Source organism: Jaculus jaculus, chromosome X (genome assembly GCF_020740685.1).
Source record: "Jaculus jaculus isolate mJacJac1 chromosome X, mJacJac1.mat.Y.cur, whole genome shotgun sequence".
Classification (NCBI taxonomy): domain Eukaryota; kingdom Metazoa; phylum Chordata; class Mammalia; order Rodentia; family Dipodidae; genus Jaculus; species Jaculus jaculus.
In genome coordinates this window covers 102,561,725-102,579,939 of record NC_059125.1, presented here as the reverse complement: position 1 = coordinate 102,579,939, position 18,215 = coordinate 102,561,725, and the positions used below count along the sequence as shown (strand labels likewise).

General features: G+C 36.2%; 1 protein-coding gene across 3 annotated transcripts in view; it reads right to left on the bottom strand.

Annotated features, from left to right (window-relative positions):
• Positions 1 to 2,882: 2,882 nt before the first annotated feature.
• Positions 2,883 to 18,215, bottom strand: part of Col4a5 (collagen type IV alpha 5 chain) — a 240,158-nt gene continuing 224,825 nt past the window's right edge. For all 3 annotated transcript variants that reach the window (XM_045140190.1, XM_045140191.1, XM_004659142.2), the window contains 7 exons: positions 17,336 to 17,464; positions 15,974 to 16,072; positions 14,147 to 14,359; positions 7,866 to 8,043; positions 5,632 to 5,746; positions 5,130 to 5,302; positions 2,883 to 4,042 (listed from right to left, as the gene is read on the bottom strand). In XM_045140190.1, the coding sequence (XP_044996125.1) occupies positions 3,961 to 4,042; positions 5,130 to 5,302; positions 5,632 to 5,746; positions 7,866 to 8,043; positions 14,147 to 14,359; positions 15,974 to 16,072; positions 17,336 to 17,464 (989 nt within the window). In that variant the 3' untranslated portion in view covers positions 2,883 to 3,960. The remainder of the gene's footprint in view (positions 4,043 to 5,129; positions 5,303 to 5,631; positions 5,747 to 7,865; positions 8,044 to 14,146; positions 14,360 to 15,973; positions 16,073 to 17,335; positions 17,465 to 18,215) is intronic.

Here is an 18,215-nt window from a genome sequence, read left to right as displayed (position 1 = left end):
CTTGACTTCATAAAATTCAGCAATTAAAGACAATAGTAAACCTCTTCTCCAGAGAATAGACTATGATGGCCACATATCTTTCTGGTTGAGGTGACTTTAGATTAATATTTATCATGGTACCTCAGGCTTAGTAAACATCTAATGAATGTTTATTAATGTTAACCTTGGAAGGTAGGCTTACATGGATTCAAAACCTTCATTGTCTCAATTTATGAGTTATTTCTACCATAAAAACCTTCAAACCACCTTGCATATATTCTTTAAAAAAGCACTTCTCTTAAAACAGCAATGACATGATTTTTAAATAGTACTCAATTTATTTTGGAGCTGCATAAGGGTGAGTGTGTTCGAATAGTCTGAGCTGAGAAAAAAGCTTCTCTGCCAAAAAAGCCAATTGAAGTCTTTGCCAAACAAAAGTTATTTCTTTGCTTCTGTGTTGAGAGGCTCAGGAAGTGCATCAGAGCCAACTCCTAACCAAGCTCTTAAAAAGGGAATCTTTTGACAGCCAAGCTGTCCTTTCATTTTGGATGCTGACTTTGGGAAATTGGGCTGTTCCTTAGAATATTTGCTACTAATTTTTTATGAGGCTGAAAGAATCTATGATGTTTAAAACATGGGGTGAGGACAAACCATTACTACTACCATCAACAATGAGCTCAACAAATCTTTACATGTACTGGTTAATTTTTATAGACAATTGCGCCCTCTTGTGTTCATTTCTGAGTAAACTTGATGACTTAGTATTGAGTAGTAAGTTTTCAATTAACCATGCTAATTGAGGCAAAGAATCTCATTGGCACCACAAGAACTAGAAAGTCTTTTTCAAATTTCAATGGGTGAGAAAAATACTGTCAAAGCATAAAGTGTCTAATAACAGCTCATTTGGAAGCAGTGAGCATGACACCAACCTACAACAGATGAAGCCAACAAGCTAAGAAAGCAAGATGGATGGATATATAGTTTCCTATGTCACCATATATGTCATATATACACACCTATATTATACATGATATATATCTCCTTTCGTGGAAGTAGCACTGCCAAAATTATATCTTCCAAAAGGTGAAGCAATCCATGGACCAATTTTTCTGTGTAGCTATGAGATATTAGGATTTGTTCTCTATGTAACATGTGAATCGTGAAATAGTTTTTACTGGTAAAACCACATTCTATACACATATCCATTTGTTAATCAGATTAAATGATTATGCACAATGGTTCATTGTTTGCCAATCCATGTGGGAAAACCATTAACTGTGGATGACAGCAACACTCCCCTGAAATGGTAGTTTCTGAAAAAAATTTAACAGATCAGTGAGAAGGAAGAGTCAACATTTAATCCTTGGATTGGATTGGGTTCATGTACTCAAAATATAAATTAGGGATGGGTAAATTTAGAAGTTTAAGAAACACATAGGTTAATCAAGAACTTAAAAGTTAAAGGTTATTTATGAACTAAAATGTTCAACAAGTTGTATATAAGAGAAAACAACAAGCTGACAAATCTCTGGAATTCATGTTTGCTCTTGTAACTCATGGAACAGCATTCTAACACATAGTACATTGAAAAAAATCTGTGGAATGTTATATGAGGTTTTCAGTATGAATCACTCATTAGTGTTTTCTTATGTAAGGGCTCATGAAAAATAAGGCTAAATTTGACAAATGGTCAAGCCAAATCCATGAAACTATTACATAGTCTTCATAGCTTAGATAATAAAATTTATGGCACTTTATAAACAAATCTTTTTAAAAAAATTTTATTTATATATTTGCAAGCAGAGAGAGAGATAGAGAGAAGAGAAACAGAGAGAGAATGGGCAAGCCAGGGCCTCTACCCACTACAAACGAACTCCAGACGAATGTGCCCCTTGTGCATCTGGCTTACGTGGGTCCTGGGGAATTGAACCTGGGTCCTTTGGCTTCGCAGGCAAATGCCTTAACATCGGAGCCCTCTCCCACCCATCACGACATACTTTAAAGTTTAGATTGTCCCTGGCTTCATATCAGGATATAACATTCTCAATTTTTTTTTTTTTTTTTTTGAGAGCGACAGACATAGAGAGAAAGACAGATAGAAGGAGAGAGAGAGAATGGGTGCGCCAGGGCTTCCAGCCTCTGCAAATGAACTCCAGACGCGTGAGCCCTCTTGTGCATCTGGCTAACGTGGGACCTGGTGAAATGAGCCTCGAACCGGGGTCCTTAGGCTTCACAGGCAAGCACTTAACCGCTAAGCCATCTCACCAGCCCTTGTTTTGGTTGTTTTATATTTTAGCTATAGCACAAATTTTATTGTAAATGTTTATTTATTTACTTACTTTTGGTTTTTTGAGATACGGTCTCATTCTGGCCCAGGCTAACCTGGAATTCACTATGTAGTCTCAGGTGGCCTTAAACTCACGGCGATCCTCCTACTTCTGCCTCCCAAGTGCTAGGATTAGTGCCACCACACCTGCCTATTGTAAATGTTTTTAGTGTTTCTTATTGTTAGCAAGTCTTTATTTGAGAGAGTTACATGTGGCTTATTCACAAATACTAGGAATTCTAACTCATTAACCTTTAAGCATTATTAATGAATTCTTCCTGAAGTAGAAACTAGTTTGGTCTCCTTTATTAGCCATCAATACTATGCTGTCAAGAATTTAGTATCTCCAGAGTACCTCTCCAATAGTTTACATCCCACAAACACACATTGGAAAATAATTTTACATTATTATCTCCTTGTTTTCAGCAATCAGAATAAACAAAGACTAAACAAGCTAATTCCCTGACAGAAGAAAACCAGATGTACCAATGTGCACTCTATCCGTAAATGAGTAGGTTTTGCAATTAAGAGATAGACAACAAGCCATCATTACAACATGTATCTTTAATGAAATTGATACTAGTGTGTTAAGAAACATTCAGTGAAGAGAAGACAGCTAGAGAAATAAGGTACCCTATGAATATTTATCATAAAATGGTTGAAATAAAAAAGAGTAAAAAATGTCTATTGCCTTTTGGTAATTAAACAGAGAAGACTAACCAAGTATTGTCTTCTTACACAAGCAAGACCACAGGAAAATCATTTTTACATAAGAAGCACCAGGAAAAGAATTGTTAGTTTTTCTTTTTTGTAAATTTTGTTTCTCAAAATTGTGGTGAATGAACAAACACAACAAGTAAAAACCATGAAAATAGGGGATATCTGATCCTTATAGTGTCTAAGAAAATATAGCAAAAAAGAAATTGCACTGTTTGATATGATAATTTGATATGAACATGGACCATTCTGATTAAAGTAACTGAAGTGATATTTTAAAACACCAAGTAAGAATTTAGGGGCTAAAACTCAAAATTAATTTGCTTTCAGTAGTAACTTGATTTAAGAGTATAAATTCTCTCACATATAACATTGTTCTGTTTGAATTCTAAGCTTTCCAACATTTTCTGTGAAGACTGATTCATACCAGATCACATCTAAGTGACTCAACATTTTGAGTTAAAAGATTGTTTACACAATATACACATTTTGTACTTACAAAGCAAAATACGCTTAACACTTCTATATTAAAAACCAGGGATACAGTAGGATTAGTAGCACCATGAAAAACAATTCTTCCCCAAACTGCAGTCTTTTGTTTATTCAGTGTGATTCTTCTCTTAATTAAACTTTTAATGTGCTGTTTAGCAACTGGGCATAATATATCATCATCTTATAGTTCCTGGAGAAAGTACTTTTGGATCCCAAAAGTAAATTCATTTCCTTATTTCTTTCATGGGAAAATAATGGAGGTCTTGCTCTGGCACATAGCTGAGGTACATCTGAATCTTCATGGTTACTAGTGAGCACACTGTCTTGGTCAAATAGTATAGTAGCACCATTGGTGGTAGCAGTGGTATAGTTGAGTAGAGTGAAACATTGAATCCTGGGAATTTTTTATATATCACATTTTAAAACACAAGGAATTCTTCAAAATGTTATGTCCTCTTCATGCACACTTGACATCTGCTAATACGTGTCCTCAAGTCTCCTGCTTTCAGTGTTTCTGACTGAGGTTTACTGAGAAATAAGAAATAAGACAGATTAGAGAGAACCAATGAACTCTGGGTACACCAGGGCCCCTTGCCCTGCAAAAAAAAAAAAAACCCAGACACATGTGCTACTTTGCAATACACCTTTATGTGGGTCCTGGGGAATTGAATCGTGGCCAGCAGGCTTTGCAAGCATGTACCTTTAACTACTTCCTATACCAAAGAATTGTGTTTTCTGATTTCAGTTCTTACACTGTTCCAAATTTATGCTTAGATATAGGCCCCTTTCTTTTTTTCCAGATAGTCTCATTTCTGTTACATATATGTGCACATATAGATGATCTAACATCCACATATGAGAGAAAATATGTGACATTATCTGAATATGGTCTATTTTGATTACCCCAATCACCTTCAGTTCCACCAACTGCATTCAGTACGGCTGAATGAAAACCCCATTTTGTCTATATATTTCCTTGTATTTATTCTCACATACATTTTTTGACTCTTTTGCTCACCACTATTATCTCCATATATTTGTTTCTCCTTATTTCTCTGATACCTTTTTTTTTCTAATATTCATAGGATGAGATCTTGGCAACTGAGAAGGATCATGTTAAAAATTACCAAGTAATGATAAAATAATCAACACATAAAAATAAATGAAAGAACAATTCCAATAGATTGAAGTATTATGAAGTATATTTGCTAGGCATTTTACCAATTCAAAAACTTGGATGAGGGCCTTTAAGACATTCTTAGAGAAAGGGTCATTAAATTAGGATAGACAACACAGATTATAGCTTCAGTTTCTGGGATGAACTCATTCTAGTACAGCAGCTGCTGACTTGTGATTAAGCAGGTCATGTAATCTCCCTCATCTTTATTTTATTATTTAAGGATTAATACTAAGTCAGCTCTAACCACATTTACTCAGGTCTGTTTACCCAATGTGAGTTGGGTAGATATGGAGAATAAGAAAAAAAAAAGGGCCCAATCCAATTAATTCCCAAAATGTGCTGGGCATAAATCACATGTTAACTCTCCATCTCTTCCCTAGCATTTCTGAAAGAAGCTTTAACTTTTGGCCTGAAGTAAAGGCATAAGTACCTTACCTGAACATGTCTGACACATCAACTGTGGCCAGCCAAAAGCTATAGGAATTGGCATAGTAGTTACAGGTTCCACGCCCATGGCATTCAATAAATGGAGCAGAACGAAATTCTTCCAAACAGGAACCAGGGGAGGCAAGAGCTTGGCCTGAGCCTTCTGCTCCTGCACTTGTATGCTAGAAGAAACAAGAAAAATATAGCACAAGATACCTTGATGAATATCCAATAATAAGTACTGAACTTGGTCGCAAATTAAAATCTAATGCAGGACAGTAGGTCCAGATAAAAGAATAGTATCTACATCAAAGGCAGTGAACAGAAGCAATAGGCAGACTATAAGACATGCTATAGAAAATGTGAGAGCAGGAACACAGTGCTTGGATATAATCTATTGAGATTAAGTTTCTCATACTACACCAGCAACAAAGACACCTCAAATTCAGGAGGAATACACATCTGATGGGTGTTCAGCTCTGACAACAAAGCAATGATGAGCATTTCATACCATCATGAAGGAATAACCAATCCATAGAGAGTCCCACCCCTGAGGGCAATGTGGGATCTGGATGGTTTGACTGTGAACAGCGATCACCACGGCTGGAGCTTCGCATACTGCACATCTGGTAAGAGAAAGAGTGAGCATGTCATTCTACTGAGTGGCTACAGAAGAAATTACAGTCCCTCGTTTTGGAAGCGCTCTTGTTATGAAGTCTCATTAAGGTGTCTCCTCCATGCTGAAGAAAAGAGAAAAATGCACTGTGAGAGGTGCTTTTGCGTAAGCATTCTCTTCTAACATACATAATAAAATTATGAGCTAAAACTATTTTTTCATGAAACTGTAGAACCATAGCCATAGCATTTTATTTTCCTAAATTCTACCCTAAATGCATATTCATATTTGCTATAGTGAATATCAGAATTGCTTTGAGAGTTTGGCTTCATGTACTACATATACTACTTTCTGTTAAAGTGCCCAACTGAAAGGGAGACATTCAGTAATGTTGCAACTGTGTAAGATAAAGGTCGAATAAATCAGAAAAGACAAGAAATCGACACTTTCATAATTGTCACCTGTTGTTACATCTCCAAAGGACATTTATTAAGCCTCTGGCCATATTTGGGTAAATATACCAGGTCCATAATTGTCTGTGCAGGTACCCAAGCACTTGAAGACATGGCTAAAATCTATAAGATCAAGTACAGCACAACAGAGTGAATACTGATGCTGAGGCTACATAAAATTGAATAAAGATTATGAAGGAATAACTTGAGATATGACTGTGAATAATTAAGTACAGTTTGTAGAATGTTTTACTCTCCAAAGTTGAGACTGACAAAAAAATCTTTCTCTTTCTCTCACACACAATGGATTTAGACCAAAACAGGATTTAGACAAAGGGAACTCTGAATTTACTAACAGGGCTAAACTCGGTTTCAACTTTGTCTTCAATGTCAAAGAAATCAGATTTTGCAATGATTTATCATTTATGGTTACTAGAATTCTGGGTCATGATCAGAATAAAAGCAGCAATATACAATATTCCCAGGAGACAGAGTTAAATTAGTTTCAAAGTTGCAAAACCCAAGGAAGCTTCTATTAATGGTACCCCTCTCTCTGTGTCTCTTAGTTACTCTAAGAGAGTGCCAAAACTCAGCTACTTCAAATGTCACATCCTATCTATCCTAACCATGTGATACATTTCTTCCATTGTGAGCTCTAATCCACTTACATAATGACTATAGCAATATCATCCAAAGTAATTGGTCTCTCTACCTCAGGACTATTCCTATGTGCATTGTACACTGGTGATTCCAATTGTCCCTGAGATATTACCACCAAAATAATCTGTTGAGGGGTTTTGTAGAAAATAGCATATAAATTGCAAGCTACAACTTGGCACTAAAAACAAAATTTTATCATATGCATGCAAGTTAGCTTTCTAATCTTTTATCCCCATGGAATGCTTAAATACTACGTTCTAGACATATAGATCAATTATCAAATGCACACTCTTGCTTACTCTGTTAAGGATATTTTCCCCTTCATAAATGCATGTGTCTCACTTTTTTTTTCAATCCATGAAGAAAAGACCAGTTCAAAATCCATTTCTATAAAACAGTCATCCCCAGATATTTTCATATATATATTTCATTTATCGAGGTATGGTCTCACTATAGCCCAGACTGTCCTTGAATTCACTAACTAGTTCCAGGCTGGCTTCAAAGTCACAGTGATCTTCCTACCTCTGCCTCCCAAATGCTGGGAATAAAGGTGTGCACCACCATATCTGGTTGCTTTCTTTAATTTTTTTTTTTCAAGGTAGGGTCTCACTGTAGCTTGGGCTGACCTAGAATTCACTATATAGTCTCAGGGTGGCCTTGAACTCTTGGCAAGCCTCCTACCTCTGCCTCTCAAGTACTGGGTTTAAAAGCATGTGCCGCCATGCCTGCCTTGCTTTCTTTAATTTTTTAACTGAGCTTATGAAACTACCCAAGTTGGATGTCTATCGTATTAGTTTATGCATATTTGTATAATGTCTAAACAGTAAGTTATACATTTGTCATAGGACCTAGTAAAAAGCAGTTTCCCAGTAAATATAGATCAAACTAAATATTAAACTAAATAGTACAAAGAATCTCTATCTGATTATCTTATGATAAATAGCATTAGATTATTAACTTTAAATTTATTTCTGACTCACTAAATGAAGTGGGAGTTGGGAAAAGTCAAAGCCTCACCGACTAATGAAGGGCTGGATACTCTGACCCTTCAGGGGTTCCATGCTCATTGGCATAGGCTCTGGGGTGGAGAGCCAGTAAGAATAGTCATTTCTTGAAGCAAAGTTGCAAACATTATTAATGTTGCAGAACATGAAAGGCATGGTACTGAAGCGACGAAGGCAGCTCCCAGCTGTCCCTGGAAAGAATCGGAGAGAAATCGATGAAGGAATACATAATTGTGGGGTTTTAATTTCTTCTAAAAACCTTTCAGGAAAATCTGGTTCACTCTTCTTAGATAAAAAACATACTGTGTTTCTTAATTTCTAAGATTTACTTATATTTTATCATTTCTAATATTAATACTCAATCTATAATTTATGTTTTTATTGGTATAGCTCATTATATATCCCCCACTGTTATTTTTAAACTGGTAATATAACAATAGTGCCTCATAAACACTATTTAGAAATTTACTGTGTACAAGTGAAGTACACACATTGAGTCCTTTCAATATCCTACCAATAGGACATACTCTAGGCATCTCATTCTTCCAAGGAGCTGCAAATATGCATCTTATGTGAGTTATTAATTTCTTTAAGTGTAATAATAGTGCTGATCAATATGCACCATAGCTGCAAATAAGTTTATATATACGTGTGTGTGTTTGTGTGTGTGTGTGTGTGTGTGTGTGTGTGTGTGTGCGCGCGCGCGCGCGCGCGTGTATATGGAGAGAGAGAGAGAAAATGATTGAGAGGAGGACAAAGAAAACAAAACTTCAGGTTGGATTGAAGCAATTGGTATCTTTGTATTTACCAGTAATCAAGTTTTTCTTCACCTATCAATTGATAACAAAAATGATTTTAAGAATGATGTGCTATCTCACACATTTTTAAACTTTTTATTAACATTTTCCATGATTATAAAAAAATATCCCATGGTAATTACCTCCCTTCCCCCCACACTTTCCCCTTTGAAATTCTATTCTCCATCATATTACCTCCCCATCTCAATCATTGTACTTACATATATACAATATCAACCTATTAAGTACCCTCCTCCCTTCCTTTCTCTTCCCTTTATATCTCCTTTTTAACTTACTGGCCTCTGCTACTAAGTATTTTCCTTCTCACCCAGAAGCCCAATCATCTGTACCTAGGATCCACATATGAGGGAGAACATGTGGCGCTTGGCTTTCTGGGCTTGGGTTACCTCACTTAGTATAATCCTTTCCAGATCCATCCATTTTTCTGCAAAATTCATAACTTCATTTTTCTTTAGCACTGAGTAGAACTCCATTGTATAAATGTGGCATGTCTTCATTATCCACTCATCAGTTGAGGGACATCTAGGCTGGTTCCATTTCCCAGCTATTATAAATTAAGCAGCAATAAACATGGTTGAGCACGTACTTCTAAGGAAATGAGATGATTCCTTTGGATATATGCCTAGGAGTGCTATAGCTGAGTCATATGGTAGATTAAACTTTAGCTGTTTTAGGAACCTCCACACTGATTTCCACAATGGCTGGACCAGATTGCATTCCCACCAGCAGTGTAGAAGGGTTCCTCTTTTTCCACATCCCCACCAACATTTATGATCATTTGTTTTCATGATGGTAGCCAATCTGACAGGAGTGAGATGGAATCTCAATGTAGTTTTAATCTGCATTTTCCTGATGACTAGTGACGTAGAACATTTTTTAGATGCTTATATGCCATTTGTATTTCTTCCTTTGAGAATATTCTATTTAGCTCCATAGCCCATTTTTTGATTGGCTTGTTTGATTCCTTATTATTGAACTTTTTGGGTTCTTTGTATATCCTAGATATTAATACTCTATCAGATATGTAGCTGGCAAAGATTTTTTTTCCATTCTGTAGGTTGCCTCTTTGCTTTTTTCACTGTGTCCTTTGCAGTGCAAAATCTTTGTAATTTCATGAGGTCCCAGTGATTAATCTGTGGTTTTATTGCCTGAGCAATTGGGGTTGTATTCAGAAAGTCTTTGCCAAGACCAATATGTTGAAGGGTTTCCCCTACTTTTTCCTCTAGCAGTTTCAAAGTTTCCGGTCTGATGTTAAGGTCTTTAATCCATTTGGACTTAATTCTTGTGCATGGCGAGAGAGAAGAATCTATTTTCATCCTTCTGCAGATATATATCCAGTTTTCCCAACACCATTTGCTGAAGAGGCTGTCTTTTCTCCAATGAGTATTTTGTGCATTTTTATCAAATATCAGGTGGCTATAGCTACTTGGGCTTACATCTGGGTCCTCTATTCTATTCCACTGATCTACATATCTGTTTTTGTGCCAGTACCATGCTGTTTTTGTTACTATGGCTCTGTAGTACAGGTTTAAATCAGGTATGGTGATACCACCAGCCTTATTTTTGTTGCTCAGTATTATTTTAGATATTCGAGGGATTTTTGTGATTCCAAATGAATTTTTGGATTGTTTTTTTCTATTTATATGAAGAATGCCTTTGTAATTTTGATAGGGAATGCATTAAATATATAGATTGCTTTAGGTAAGATTGCCATTTTCACATTATTGAATCTTCCAATCTAGGAACAAGGGATGTTTCTCCACTTTCTAGTGTCTTCTGCAATTTCTCGCTTGAGTGTTTTAAAGTTCTCATTGTAGAGATTCTTTACTTCCTTGGTTAGATTTATTCCAAGGTACTTTTTTTTTTTAATGCAATTGTGAATGGGAGTGATTCTCTGATTTCATCCTCTGTGTGTTTGTTGTTAGCATATATGAAGCGTACTGATTTAGGTGTATTTATTTTGTATCCTACTACATGGCTGTAGGTTTTGATCAGCTCTAACAATTTGCTAGTAGAGTCTTTAGGGTCCTTTATGTATAGAATCATGTCATCTGCAAATAATGATAACTTGATCTCTTCCTTTCCAATTTGTATCCCTTTTATGTGTGTCTCTTGCCTTATTGCTATGGCTAAGACTTCCAAAACTATATTAAATAAAAGTGGGGACAGTGGACACCCTTGTCTTGTTCCTGATTTTAGTGGAAAAGCTTCCAATTTTTTCCCATTTATTTCCCCATTTAATATGTTGGCTATAGGCTTGTCATAAATAGCTTGTATTATATTGAGATATGTTCCTTCTATTCCCAGTCTCTGTAGGACTTTTATCATGAAGGGATGTTGGATTTTGTCAAATGATTTCTCTACATCTAATGAGATGATCATGTGATTTTTGTCCTTCAACCCATTTATATAATGTATTAGATTCATATATTTGCGTATATTGAACCATCCCTGCATCTCTGGGATAAAGCCTACTTGGTCAGGGTGAGTGATCTTTTTGATATACTCTTGTATTCTGTTTGCCAACATTTTGCTGAGAATTTTTGCATCTATGTTCATGAGGGAGATTGGTCTGTAATTTTCTTTTTTGTTCTATCTTTGCCTGGTTTTGGTATCAGGGTGATGCTGGCCTCATAGAAGGAGTTTGGTAGAATTCCTTCTTTTTCTATTTCCTGGAAAAGCTTAAGAAGCAATGGTGTTAGCTCTTCCTTTAAGGTCTGGTAAAATTCAGCAGTGAATCCATCTGGGCCTGGGCTTTCTTTAGTTGGGAGATTATTGATAACTGTTCAGATCTCTATGTTTGTTATAGGTCTATTTAAGTGATTAATCTAATTTTGATTTAATTTAGGTAGGTCGTATAAATCAAGGACATCATCCATTTCTTTCAGATTTTCATACTTTGTGGAGTATATGCTTTTATAGTATGTCCCTATGTTTTTTTGAATTTCTCTGCAATCTGTTGTGATGTTACCTTTTTCATCTCTGATTTTATTAATTTGTGTCTCTTCTCTCTTTCTTTTGGTCAGATTTGCTAAGGGTTTATCAATCTTGTTTATCCTTTCAAAGAACCAACTCTTTGTTTCATTAATTATCTCACACATTTTAAGTGATGCATCTATGTTTTTCATTATAATTTATGTTGGTACAGTGCAAGTATTATGATATCAATCATTGTTACTCAGCTCCAAACCCACCCTTCCATAATATAGTATAAGAGTAGATGTTAGAAGTTTACAAACCATATTTCTCCTTTGGTAGTTGTCATTTCTTTTGGTTTTGAATACTGATATTTAAGGGCTAGAGAGATGGCTTAGCGGTTAAGCACTTGCCTGTGAAGCCTAAGGACCCCAGTTCGAGGCTCAATTCTCCAGGACCCATGTTAGCCAGATGCACAAGGGGGCGCATGCGTCTAGAGTTCGTTTGCAGTGGCCAGAGGCCCTGGTGTGCCCACTCTCTCTCTCTCTCTCTATCTGCCTCTTTCTCTCTCTCTGTCTGTCTTTCAAATAAATAAAAATAAACAAAAAATTATTTTAAAAAATGAATACTGATATTTAAAAACAAACATTTGCATTACTTTTTAATTAAAAAAACCTTTATTTATTTGTTTATTTCAGAGAGAGAGAGAAAAAAAAAAAGAAGCAGAGAGAGGACGCCAGGGCCTTCAGCCTCTGCAAATGAATTTCAGACATATGACCCCCTTGTGCATCTGGTTTACATGGGTCCTGGGGAATCAAACCGAGGTCCTTAACAAATGCCTTAGCAAATGTCTTAACCACTAAGCAATCTCTCCATCCCTGTATCACTTTTCTCCACGACAGGCTGTGTTTATTCTGTAAGGAAAATTTTTTAAATGGCTACCCTTTCTTCTGTTCTTTAACCATTAATATCACTTTAATTTGATCATCACATGATCCCTAGCAAGATACTCTGAAATTCAGATCACTCTTTGGATTTTGAGCCTTTATCACGGCCACTGTATGTCTGAAGTCTAAACTGTACTGAGTAGGGCTGATGTGTAGTCACCAAGACTGAATGTAAACTCAGATTGACCAAATACATACATCCTGAAAAGTTATAATGACATAGTAGATAGCAAATTCTTTTTCTCTTCTTTTTTAGGTATTTATTTGAGAGAAAGACAGAGAAAGAAGCAGATAGAAAGAGAATGAAAATATGTATACCAGGGCCTCCTGCCACTGTAAACAAATTTCAGATGCATGTGCCATTTTGCGCATCTGACTTTACATGGTTACTTGGCAATAGAACCTTTGGGGGCCGGCTTTGCAAGTAAGTTCCTTTAACCACTGGGAAATATTCATTGTCCTTTTATAGACTATCTTAGTAAATTTCTTTATGGAGGCAAATGGGATAGATAGTGAGTTCTAATATAAGTAGACTTAGGTCAAAAGGTGCCCCTTTACAAACCAAAGTCAAAGTTGCAGTAAAGAAATATTGGGGATGGAATGGTCTTAAAAGTCATGTAGGTCAGCCTCATCTCATCAGCCAAGTATAGAGAAGATACATGGGAACACATTAAATGACCTTGTAATTTGTTGGAAATATAGTTTATTTTTTCTTACTTTTTTACATGTGTGTATAGTACGCATTGTATGGTATGTGTATGTAGAGTGTATTCATGTGTTTATATAGATGTGTGTGCCCTGTGTGCATGCATGAGGGGACTAGAGGAGAATGTCAGTGTCCTCCATTGCTCATGTATATGTCCTTGATACAGAGTCACTAAATCTGGAGCTTTTGATTTTGGTCAAGTCAGCTGATCAGTAAGCCTTAGAAATTTTCCTGCCTTGCTCCTCAGGACCAGGATGATAGGCATGTGTGGTCATGCCCATCTATTTATGTGGATGCAAGGGAATTGAACTCAGAGTTAATTAGGTCCTTTCAGACCCTCATGCTTGCAGGGCAAGGGTTCTTTCCCACTGAGCCATCTCTCCAGCCTACAGATTTATATTGTAGCTTTAAACTAATCTGATAATATATTTTAATGCTAAGATACTTATTTCAGGAAGCAAAAACTGGAATAATTAAGTAATTACCTTACATTCTTTGTTCCAGTAAACAAAATTCTCTTCATATTTTATCTTTCAAGTTGATTAAGACCAGTCACAGAGAAGTAGAATTATAAACATTACTTGATCAAGCAGCTGTAACACTGAAGAGGACCCAGGACATCTATTTCCTTAATAACTATGTTAAATTTAAACAAATATGGCCCTTGTGAAATTTCCTCACGTTAAACCAAAAATTTTACCTTGAATTAGTTGAAATGCTTTTAATTTTAGGATAAACTTTTTACAAATCATAGTGACTATATTCAGTTGCCTTTTGTATGGTCTTCAATTTGGAAGCTCCAAAAAGATAAAGTAATACACAATGGCCAATGTTACCCTAGAACCCAACAGAATTGTTAAAATAAACTCAAAATACATAGAAACAAGTAAGATGCAAATTATCTTACCCAAGTCTTGACCATGGGCTCTTTTATTTCCCTGTACATAAAGAAGAGAGAATCCTTCATAGATCTGGACTGTTCCATATGGGCATTGTGGTGCATCTGTTGTCTGGCTGTGGCGTGTGATGAGGAATCCATGGGCAATAGAGGCAGACCCAGGGGGACCTGGAGGTCCTTGTAATCCATCTGGTCCTGGGGGACCATCCAATCCACGGGTACCTATTTCATGAAATCATTAGTATGCATCATTAAAGAAGCTTGTTGCGACTATCGTGGCAATACATAATGACCACATTTGAGGTTAATTCATTCAATAATGTATTCAATATTTATAGAGTGACTATGAAAGCATTTTGAGAATCATGGGAAGAGAGAAAAATGAGATATGGCCCTTACTATTAAAGAAATTTAAATTTAAATAAATATTTTTCCTGGCATTGACTGAAGATATTAGTCATGAAAATTATAAGTCAATAGAACTTTAAATGAGAAGAGGTGATACCTATGGGCAAGCTATATTTTCTATTCTATTGATATGCTAAAAGAGTCTGAACCCCATCACAAAATTTCAGCCAGCTGTTTTTTTTTTTTTCTTTTTCAATAGGAAAGAAATAGTGTGGTTTCCATCATTCTTCCATATTTAGTGCTGAAAAAAAATTTTCCTGTCAATGTATCTGAAGAATTATTTTGAGGGACACTTTGCTTAGCAAGTAGCCAATAAGGCTCCTTAAGGAGCCTTTAAAATGCTTATTATTTTAATGTACCACTGGCTCCCTTCCCATGAGCTCCTTGAAATGTTCTCCTTATATATAGACTTTAGGTCATTGTATGGTAGACATTTACTTTGAGGAAACTTCACAGCAATACCTGTGATCAAGACTATACTAATTTGTTTATTCTCTAGAAATACAAAATTATTGAGTTGCTGGGGTAGGTATATATCCATAACCACTTTGATTTGTTTCTACTGAAATGTTTTGCTACCACAATTTTTATGTTTCTCTTACTTAGGGTTATATTTATATAGTCAAGATTTTCTAACACATTAATAACATATTGCTTAGATTTTTTTTCTATTTGAACTTCAGCAATTTTACATTAATGTAAAAATTCTTTATGACAAGTCAATCAAATTTGTTTTGGTAGTACATTGAATACAGATAGAAATTCAGGAAACTGGGTGTGATATGATGCACCTATAAACACAGCACTGTAGAAGCTAAGATAAGAGGATTGCCCTGAATTTGTGGCCTCTCTGAGCTACATAGTACCAGGTTATCCATGGTTACATAGTGTGAGGTTTGGTCTCAAAAAAGGAAGCTACAAAAAATAAGGTTAGTAGAAATGAAAGTCAATATTATCAACACCATCTATCAGTGATTTTGAAAATATTTATACTGGGGCTGGAAAGATGGATTAGCAGTTAAGGCACTTGTCTGCAAAGCCAATTGATCCAGGTTCAACTCCTCAGGACTCATGTAAGCCATTTGCACAAGGGGGCACACGCATATGGAGTTTGTTTGTAATGGCTGGAGGTCCTGAGAGCCCATTTTCTGTCTACCTCTTTCTCCTTCTCTCTCTCAAATAAATAAATAAAAATAAAAATAAATCTGTTTACCATGTTGGGGAAATGCTTCAACAAATAACAGTGGTTGTTTACAAGGCCTGATTGCCTGGGTTCAGTTCCCCCAGTGGCCACATAAAGCCAAATGCACAAAGTGGCTCATGCACCTGGAGTTCATTATAGGAAGTTTTCATCAAGTACAGGCCTATGCCCAAAGGCCTCTCACACTTGAAGACTATCATCACCAACTTTATTTTTAGTCCCCTTACCTGGTTGGCCTGGCAGACCTGGATCTCCCTTGCGCCCTCCTGCACCATCAAAGCCAGGGAGTCCATTGTGACCAGGATCTCCTGGAGGGCCAATTGGACCTACAGGGGAAAAAAAACAAAAGTTTTGTTTGCTTGTTTTTGGCATACAGTGTGTGTGTGTGTGTATGTGTGTGTGTGTGTATAGTGTAGTGTAGTGTAGTGTAGTGTAAGTGAATATTCATATGTGTGTGGGTGCATGTGGGTGTTGATCCAAGGAATCTTTGAGTTTTACTATTTACCTTCAGGAATGTCATATGCCTCTTTTGTGAGACAGGGTATCTCACTGGCCAAGAATTCACCAATTCAGTTATACTTGTTATCCTACAAGCTCCAGGATCCTCCTATCTCTGCCTCCCTAGCATTAGAATTACAGGCATGCACTGGCACATCTAGAATTTTTTTTGTGATCACTTGGGATTAACCATAGGTCCTCATGCCTACATGTGACCAACCCACTGAGCTACCTTTCCAGGCCTAATGACTGTCGTTCTTTGAAAAAAGCTATAAACTTAGCTACAACTTATCTACTGGGTCATTCTTGAGCCCCAGAAATTTTCAAATGTGGGTAGATTAAATCCATATCAGGACAGATCTAGGGGTGTTATGATTCTTGAAGTATTGGATTTATAATCTGGTTCTCTTTTTAAATAAATCCACATAAATGAAGGAGTAGTTTCGACCCTGGCTATAAAACACAAACAAAATTTAGCTTTAAACTTATTTTCTTTGAATTGAAGATTCCAATAATAGAGTAGCTATACTGTGTTGGCCCTTAGAACTAGAAAGGCATACAGGTTTCTCTTTTTATTTATGGCCACTACTTCCAGGGACATTTAATTTATGGAAAGATAGTTTTTTTTCTCAATATGGGACTAAAGTTAGCTCTAGCTTTTTGAATAAATTTGGCTATAAAGATGGAATAAAATGGCCACGTAAACCATATGCAATTTAAAAGTGAAGGGAATTTTGGAGTATAGTTCAGGAGAAGAGAAACTGACTAGTATGAACCAGGATTGTGGATTCAATCTGAAAGAATATGGTAGAGAAAACTCTAGATCTTAAGGGCATTTCCTCAGAGCTTTTATCTTGATCTAATCATTTAATTATATTATCCTGAAAAGCTAAAATAAATCTGAAGGGGCCTAAAGTATACTTGGGGATGATAACATTTCAAAAAGAATGAAAGAAGGAAGACCTGAGCTGGTCTGGTATTCTCCAAGTTGCTAAGACTTCTACTGTCATTCATAAACTCTACTAAGTAAAAGGAAGACTAGAATAATATCCTCAAATATATGAATCTTATACAATGGCCTACAAAGGTACCTGGTAAGCCCTGAGGTCCTGGTAGTCCCGGTAGACCTTTTAAACCAGGCTGGCCAGGGACTCCTGGAGGACCAGCATCTCCTTTGATTATAATGCTCTGCCCTGAAGGACCAGGTAACCCAGGAGGACCTAAGAAGCAAAACACATAAATGTGGAGATAAGGAGGAGACATGTGACAATAAACAGCTGCCAAAGTGGCCTCAAGTCAGAGCACACATTGCATGAGAGAAAGAAGTTTCATATGTTTGACTTGCTGCCACATCCAACAGTTCTCTATGTGGGAAAACTATCACTACCTCAGCCAGAAAATTAAAATTAATTTTCTTAGGGTCATTTCAAAAATGAAGAACATCATTACTATTTTCAATCCGTGGAGCATTACTTAGTTACTATAAAGTCTGGTCCATTGCAAAGCTGTGAACACTGGTGTCATGAGAAGGTAAGCCTATCACCTGACAAGTCCATCTGGAGTCTGACATTATTTAAAGTTTTTGTTGCTTGTCTTGCTAAGGGAAATACTGAATCAGGAGGAGAAACCAGTAGTTAACCTTGTATAGGGTATGGGGGTATCTATCAGCAAAAAGAATATATACATATACATATATATGTATGTATATATATACATATATATGTATGTATATATATATATATGTGTGTGTGTGTGTGTGTGTGTGTGTGTGTGTGTGTGTGTGTGTGTGTATACTGACTTGTACTTGTGATCTTTTCAATCAAATATGGGAACACTAGAATAAATGCTAATAAAAATCTCAATGCTTTCTTGTTTATACTGAGTCTATCTTAGAAAGTTGGCTATCAAGACAACATGTATAAAATATAGAATTTAAAAGATTAGGGCTGGAGAGATGGCTTAGCGGTTAAG